Source organism: Juglans regia, chromosome 5, assembly GCF_001411555.2.
Source record: "Juglans regia cultivar Chandler chromosome 5, Walnut 2.0, whole genome shotgun sequence".
Classification (NCBI taxonomy): domain Eukaryota; kingdom Viridiplantae; phylum Streptophyta; class Magnoliopsida; order Fagales; family Juglandaceae; genus Juglans; species Juglans regia.
In genome coordinates this window covers 9,945,562-9,953,894 of record NC_049905.1, presented here as the reverse complement: position 1 = coordinate 9,953,894, position 8,333 = coordinate 9,945,562, and the positions used below count along the sequence as shown (strand labels likewise).

Below are 8,333 nucleotides of genomic sequence, written 5' to 3'. Positions count from 1 at the left end.
GACTTTGATCTGCCCCCCAAAGGGTCAAACTCAATGGGTACACCCCATTTCGAGTTCCCTTCTCTCCTCTCATTAGTTTCGACTCCTAGTGGCGATGAGTTTGCGTCTGACATATATGACGCCTTCTCTATGGGCGTTGTTAGGGTTATGGCGTCTCAAGCTGTGACTCCTACTAATGGCGGCGTCCAGAGTTATATCGTGCATTGGGGCCTTCTCACATGCGTTCCCCTCCTCAAGATGGAGCAGTGGCGGAAATGTCTCAATACTTAAAATTTTTTTTGTCTTCAATATGACATTGCTGGCTTGTTTGTACTTTCCTTTACATGTATGGCTCATACCTTACTGTATCCTTGTGCTTTGCAGGGCGTGGATGACTTGAAGGTTTGGATTGTAGATGATCATGCCAACTTAGAGTTAGAGGTACGACCGGGCGAATGTTTGGGTTCTTTACTAAAAAGGAACTGAGTCGACTACTGGCCAAGAAAACTGAGGCGGAGTCTTACCTAGAGCAATCTAATGGGCACATCCGCTCCATAGAGGGCGACTTCGAGCTCCTTCGCGATGAAGTATCTGAGCTCCATGGTGAGTTACTCCGCACGAATTCCCTCAACGCACGTAACAGCTTCGACTTTCAATTGGTGGAGTCTGAACGATATTCTGCTCGTGGCCAGCTATCCTGCTTGTGTGGAGAGTTGGACTCCTCTCAATAGTTTTTTGCTACCTCCAAGCAACGATGCTTTGGGTCTACCCATGCATTGACTTTTTCTGAGGAAGCCCGCAAGCAACTTGTCATCGATCTTTCAGAATTGAAAGCCTTGCAATAGGAAGCTCATAGGCAATTTGGCCATTAGCCGTTAGAAAGGGAGGGGTCCTATAAGGATATACGCGGCAGCTTTAGTACTTACAAGAAGGACACATAAGAAGTAGATGCCAAGTAGGGTAAAATGAACCAAACCAAGTTACACTTAAATTTTTTATTTTTAAATATAAAAATTTAAGTAATTATGAGTTTTTATGTATATTGTGGGTTCCAACTTCCACTAATCAATCATGTAAATAATTTTGATATTAAATAGATAAATATGTGAAAAATAGATGATCTTACAAAATAAAAAAATAAATATACATACCTAACTCTAAGATTTTTTTTTTTTTTAAATAATAATAATTGTTAGTAAATGAGCCGCATCGACACCGTTTGATGGTAGCTGGGTTGTCTAGAAAGAAAAAGACCACGTGCAGGCCTAGTACGGTGTACCTACGTCGTAGAATCCAAAAAGTCAAAAGCAAAGACGGGGAAGGAGGGGAATGGGACTCGAACGTCACGCCCACGCACCGTTGTCCGTCCCTCTCAGATTCACGTTCAACCAACACCGCGCATTCTTCTAAAAGCATATTCTTTTCTTCTTTCAACTTTCAACCATCTCCTCTCTCTCTCTCTCTCTCTCTGGTTTTGCTCGGCTCTGTCTGCATTTGAAGCTACACCCAACAGTTTCAGTCGAATCTTTCTGGAAACTAATTAAACTTTTACACTTGAGGAATCTGCTCGACATGGTTCTGATCAAGGAATTGTATCCTTCTTCTTGTTTAATTAACTGTTTTTGCATTGGATGAATCGATGGAAAATATAGAAAGAGAAAAAAAAAAAAAAAACTCTTGTTCTTCGGGTGTTTGCTTGCTTCAAATTAATGCGTTGCTGTGGTTTTTCATGTCTCTATATGGGTTTTTCTTTCTTACCATTTGTGGGTTACTTTGTATGTTCTAATTTCTATAAACCGGCCCTCGGATTACTAATTATTATTAATGATTAATGTTCGTTTATTTGGTGGGAACTAAAAAATATTGCTATAATGATTTCAAACAGTTCTTTATTACGTTTCCTTAGCTGAGAACCTTTCAATGGGTGATGTTCTGAAGTCGGATTGTCATGCCCGTTTCGCTGGAAGAGGTAAGTTTCAGTCACAGTGATACCCATCTCATCTCTGACAGGATTGAGATTTCTTTCTGTTTAAAGTTTTAACATTTTTAAAAACAAATTCGTTTGAATTCATATTGCAGTACGGGATAGCACAGATGTACATGGTCACGAAGATGCAGCAAAAGAACACGACTAGTACTGAAGGGATTGAAGTATTAGAGAGCAGACCCTTTGAAGATGATGTGTATGGAACGGGTCAATACACTTCTAAAGTTTATCGTCTGCAAAGGTAAATTTTGAGTGATGAAAAATGTTATATAATGTAGTAGAAAAGAAGTTGTTATCCCATAGGTTTGCGTATTGAAGATGCAAATTGTTTTGTTCTATTATTTCTATCGAGCCAATCATGTCTAGAAAATTGTCAATTTTATCCAAACCGAACTCAAATTCTGATTCCTAAACCATACTTGGCATTCAGGTATCCACTTTACTTCTGCTTTCTTTATTATTGACAGGAGTTGTCTGGTTTCTTGGAATAGAATGTCATAACTTATAGACTTACAGATATTATACTCTCTTAATCTCAACATCTTTCTGCAGCAAAGTTCCTTCTTGGCTTACGAAATTTGCACCAGCTCAAGCTCTCGTCATGAGAGAGGAAGCCTGGAACGCATACCCAAGCTGCAAATCAGGTTTGTCATGTCTCTAGACATTACTCATTGGATGTTTCTTTACATACTTTTATTAACATCTTTTTTTTGTTTTTTTATCTGCAAATGGATGCCACATTTCCCAGTACTCAAGGTAAAAATTCTCTCTTTCCAATCAAACTTCAATTTCATTAATCTTTCTGGAAATACTATAGTTCACAGCATTGATATATTCTTGGTTTTTCTGTTTTGTAGTGCCCACAGTTTTCGAAGTTTCAGTTAACCATTGAAACTGTTCATAGAGCTGACAATGGGCACTCAGAAAATGTTTGTTTCTTTAAATCTCTCTGTTTCCTTTGTCCACATTTGTAAAACTCAAAGCTTTATCTTTATGTTAATTGTTAGCAATTGCATGTATTTAATGAGTTCATCACATTCTATTCCTACCTTTCTTTTCTTTCCGGTATCTGTGCCCTCACTTTAGCTTCATTGGATGCTTTTTTTAAAGTAGAGGACAAATATTATTGAAAACTCTCAACGGTGGAATACCATAGTACTAGAATATAGTCTGGGGGTTACAAAAAAATCCCAAAACCAAAAGGCTTAACAGAAAATCAGTTACTTACAAGAGTACCATACAAGTCTAAAGCCTCAGCTATATGTTAGCTATCACATGGATTTAAATTCTTCATCTGGTACGAAATCAAATTGTATTCTACCTTCTCTTTTGTGTTGGTTTTTTGGCCCTCTCAACTGTGAAGTTGACAAACCAGGTGCATGGTTTGACCAAAGAACAACTAGCAGCCAGGCAAGTGGAATATATCGATATAGCTATTCCGGGAAAGGATTGCTGGAGTTACTTAGTTGGAAATTGCAGCATAGACTTTTCCAAGTTCAAATCAGAAAGAACAGGCCGTGGTCCTCTTGCGAAAGGGTGGCAGGTTGGAATTTCTGTACATATAGTTTAATATTGTTATTTGTATCTCATGGAACTTTGGCTTGCATTTTTCCCCTCTTTAAGCAATCACAATATTGTTTACCTCATTTTACTAAAGGGCTCAAATTATTTTTCTGAAATGCTCTTAAGTGGTCATTCAAAGCCACATTGCATTTTGCTATTACTCTTTTATAGGTAATTTTCCTTTGTAAAACTGGAAGCTGCTGATTGCATGTTTTGTGAATGTAAGACTAGCTTGTGTTTTAACATTCCTAAATTCATTCACAGGATAGGTGTGATCCGGTTATGACTGCATACAAATTGGTGACAATTGATGCACCCTACTGGGGTTTTGGTCGTCGGCTTGAGCAGACCCTGCTAGCGGTACCATCTCCTTGACTTCAAAAATTTTAACATACTATGACTATAAACTATTTGGTGCGACAATCATTCTAATTTCTTTTCTTTCTTTTCTGTGTTTTGCGGCTTTACCTAATGAAATACATATTTCAATCAGTAGCTAAGACCAACAGGATCTTGACATCAATGATTTGGAGTTTCAATGAAAATATAAATTTTCAACTGGACCATAACTTAAGTCAACATCCTACCATTGATTCTGAATTTTCACTTTTTTCTGCACTATTCATTCTTTTTTTCAAACATAATTAGTAAAGAAATGATAACTACCCAATGTAATGCTTATGGTACAGTTCATAGCTTTATCAGATTATAATTCTCAATGCTCAACCTGTTTCCATTCTACTTTTCCTCCAGTTATTTACTAGAACTCTGCTAGTTCAGGGAATGAGGTAGACCTGCAAGTATGGAAAATATAATGCTCTGTAACTGGGTTTTATTCTCCCTTTTCTTATGTTCTTTTGGTAGTAATTTGGGATAGATATAGGAAACTTTCTTGCAAAATTTGGCTTATGACATGTTTTCAAGGACATACTAAGGTGGAAGAAAATTTGAAAAATAAAAAATCCTCAAGCAAAATGGGAAAAGGAAACAAAGGATTGAGATAGTTTAATGTTATAGACATCTAAAACAATCTAGATCTAAGGAAAAAAAAAGAACAAAATGAAGTAAGAATAGAAAGAATGGATACGGTAAACCTAGAACAATGATTTCATTACTCTAGTGTACTAGTGTCAGATCTTTCCTTAGCCTCCAAAAAAAAAAGAATAATGAAAAAAATGGTTATTCATGTGTTTTGTTTATTTCATTTATTTTTATTATTTGTGTAGGGTGAGAGGGCTCTATTTTTGGAAAGTCATCGTCATTGCTTTGGTTGGATTGATGAATGGTATGGGATGAATCTGCAACAAATAGATCACCTTATGGAACGAAACAAATCTATGTCAGATGAGGTAAGAAGATTCCAAACTTCCCCAAACCCACCGGTAGGGTTTTGACAATTGTGAATATATGCATTAGTTGCAGTTCTCCACTTAACCTGTCACATGGTTAGTTTATCACCCTTTGTGGCAAAAATGATTGTGATTCTCTGGCCGAAGAACATATGTACACGTTGCTTATATCACCAGGGGAACTTGAAGGGGGTATGCATCCACAATTGCATGAGCAAGGATGGAATTTATACCAGGGAGAGACGGGGAGAGAGAGTTATTATTGAGTTATTATTGGTGTCGCCTTGGACCAGTTCAATACAGGATGCAAGTATCTACCGCTTGTTACTATCACGCATCTGTTGATATCTCATTGAGCTGGGTATGGTTTGGAAAGAGTCCATGTAGGGTTAACACTTTTCCAAACAAATTTCAAATAAAATTTTCAACTTCAATCTAAACCTCCTTCAATCTTAAAAAAATTTTATTTCAACTTTTGTCCAATGTCTTTTTTAAGTACAGCAAAACACACAAATCAAAACAACTTTTACACAAACCTAAGCAAAAACTACGCTAAAAAATTATATTCAAACAACTTTTCAACTTTATCCATTCACTTTTACAAACTCCATTATAAAACATATTGAAAAAAAATGTTTGGTGCATAGTGTTTGTAGAAAACATATGTAAAAAAATGTTTGCTGCATAGTGTATGACTGGAGAAGCTGTTGTTGCTCCATTTCTTTTGAAATGCTAGATTATTAGATTTTCATTTGATTTCCTGTGCTCTAAAGCAGAGACCCCTCAAGCCAGCTTGGGTGACGAGCACCGTACATCTTAATGGGAAAACACCAGATGGTGAAGGCATTCATGGCAAGATGTATCGACCTTGAATCTCAACAGCATGTGCATGCCATTATTACACAGTGCAAGCTCAATGTTGCCGGTAACAATATTACGAGTAATTGTAGCAAAAAGAGTAGACAGACACAAGCAACATATATATCAATTCTCACAATAGATATCTTCTGACACTCAGAATACTATTTCCTGTGAACCTGAAGGGGTAGTGTGCAGCTGCCGGGGATGACGGGATCATTGGATCGACTCTTTGTTTGTGATCACTCTGTTTGTGATCACTCGAAAAGGCAAAGAGAGAGAATTTCATTTTCCTTCTGTCACTGAAGAATGTTGTACATAAAACATACAAAGAATCGTATATGAACCTGTGGCAGCAATTAGGATGCTCACAGTTGTGTCATATGTGCTATTACCACATTATTTTACTGATGTTTTTTGAAATTACTCATTTTTACAGTTTTCATCATTTTTATTCCTAATCATATGTTACCATGACAGTTGATTGGCAGTTATACCTTATAAGCAACTAACTGTTCAAAGTATTCTTTTTTTTGGGTGATTTCAGCATTAGTATTATTGTTATTATTATTATTTTGCAATTTATTGAACAAGAAGAGTTGAAAACTTTAATCATGACTTCTTTGTACTAAAACAGTACTCGCTAAAAACATTAGTTGGTAATCTTTGTGTTATATATATTGTAAGATCTCTCACATTTTTTGCTTGAATTTTAAGATTTAGATGAATGGGATGGTATGTAGACCATCTGGCCTCATCTCCACCGCCACTTCCGCCTCCCCTCCACCACCTCCCCCCCCTCTCTTTTGTTTTCCTCTTTTCTTTTCCCGGCCATATTTGTATATCACGCCCCACCAATATTCACTCCCCTCATCCCAATCTGCCACCTTACCCCTTTAGCCGCCACTCCTAAGCCAGCTTATGCATTGTCCAAACCGTCAGCCTTCTCTATAGATTTGATATTTTTACTTTAAGAAATAATATTTGCAATGCAAGTCTGCGCATTCCATTTGAAAAAAAATAGATAAATCGAGATCTACATGAAAATTTATTTTTTTAATAGTAGATCCTATTTTTTTTTAAATGAAGTGCGTGGAGCTTATACATTTTAGAACTATATCTGTTGTGATGATGAGGGATCATCACATAGTGATTCTAGAGCTACAATCTGAATCTAACAAGAGTAGTTGAAAGTCATTCGAGACTCGCATAAGAGAAAAATCATTTGATGGCTAATTTAGAAAATTTCTTACATTATGCTAGTATGTGTTGCGTTCTATGATTCTATCTACAAAAATTTCCATCTTTTGTAACCTTGTTTGTTATCAATATATGATTTTTTAATTTGTTGAAAAAAAAAAATGAAAACTTGGGTTACACACAGTGTTACAGAGCACTTAGATTTAGCATCCTGTGCATTTTTTTTTTTACTTTATATATATATATATTGGGCTTTCAGTTACTTTTTCTAGAAAAAAACCTACTATGCAGCCTCCATCTATTGACTCAAGTGTACTGCTCGGGATATTTTTTTTTTATTTTATTTAATAATTAAGGAAGTGATTTTAAGTATATTGGTGTATTTTTTATTTTTTAAAAATATTTAAATATATTAAAAAATATGAAAAGAAAAATGAAGAAAAAATAAAAACTTCAAATGTGTTGTGCGTCAAATCGAGCGGGCTACTCTGGAAGGTAGAGTAGCCCGACTCCTTTTTCTATCCATCAGCTTAACTACATATCACTTTATTTTTTTTTTTAAAAAAAAGAAAAAGCTAAATTAAAATTCTTAAAAAAAATAGAAAGCAAGTTTTTATTATAAACAATTTGGTTTTTTATTTAGAAACACTACTTTTTTAAAAAAATATATAAAAAAAAAAATAAAAAAAAACAAGAAAAAACAAACAAACAAACCAACCTAGAAGGGTCATCCGCGGTGACAGCCACCCAAAGGCCGAAAGGGCAATGATGTGTGGCCCCATTCTGGCCATCCCATGGTGGGCACTGTGCCTTTAAAAATTGCAACACGGTAATCTGTGATTCGGTCACGTCTTTTCAATTAAAGAAAAATTGAAGTCCGTGTATACGAGGGACAGATATTTCTCCTATCGGGCTAGGCCCGATCCACCTCGCAAGGACCCAAAAGATACAGCTAGGATATTCGAGTCCTATTAAAGATAGAGTTATGTTACACAACCTCCACGACACTTTACACTCCACATTTTTTTAAGTTTTTTAAATTTTTAATATTTTTTTTAAATTTTTTTTTGAGTTTATTCTTTTTAAATTATTTCAAATTTTTTATTCATTATTCATATAATAAATATTTAATAAAAGAAAAAAATAATAAAAATTAAAAATAATGTGGAGTGTGGATGTTGTGTGAATAGTAGGAGGTTGAGTAGATTTTTTGTTAAAGATATGCTCGTTGAGGAAATCTCGAACCTACCTTCCTGGTTAGGATGCGTATATGAGATTAGAGTCCGTGGCTATGTAATGAACAATCTTACGTCTCGTGTTGTAAGAGTAACGCGTGTAATGTATAAGTATTGTATAGTAATTTTAAATAAGAAAAAATAATAAAATTTATTATTAAA

At 35.4% G+C, this 8,333-nt stretch overlaps 1 protein-coding gene across 6 annotated transcripts; it reads left to right on the top strand.

Annotated features, from left to right (window-relative positions):
* The first annotated feature begins 1,386 nt into the window (after positions 1 to 1,386).
* On the top strand, positions 1,387 to 6,257 carry LOC109020117 (phosphatidylinositol transfer protein 1-like). Of its 6 annotated transcripts, none has more exons than XR_002000888.2 (11): positions 1,387 to 1,571; positions 1,918 to 1,948; positions 2,059 to 2,207; positions 2,519 to 2,610; positions 2,715 to 2,722; positions 2,824 to 2,895; positions 3,342 to 3,509; positions 3,794 to 3,889; positions 4,756 to 4,878; positions 5,652 to 5,803; positions 5,922 to 6,257. XR_002000888.2 is itself a non-coding variant. In XM_019002524.2 (10 exons), exons 1-10 carry the CDS (start codon positions 1,552 to 1,554, stop codon positions 5,748 to 5,750), a joined length of 858 nt encoding a protein of 285 aa, XP_018858069.1. In that variant the 5' UTR covers positions 1,387 to 1,551; the 3' UTR covers positions 5,751 to 6,257. The 6 variants fall into 6 exon arrangements, 2 of the variants coding, with proteins under 2 accessions (XP_018858069.1, XP_018858070.1); XR_002000889.2 differs by having other exon boundaries at positions 5,897 to 6,257; XR_002000890.2 differs by having other exon boundaries at positions 5,879 to 6,257.
* The last annotated feature ends 2,076 nt before the right edge of the window (positions 6,258 to 8,333 follow it).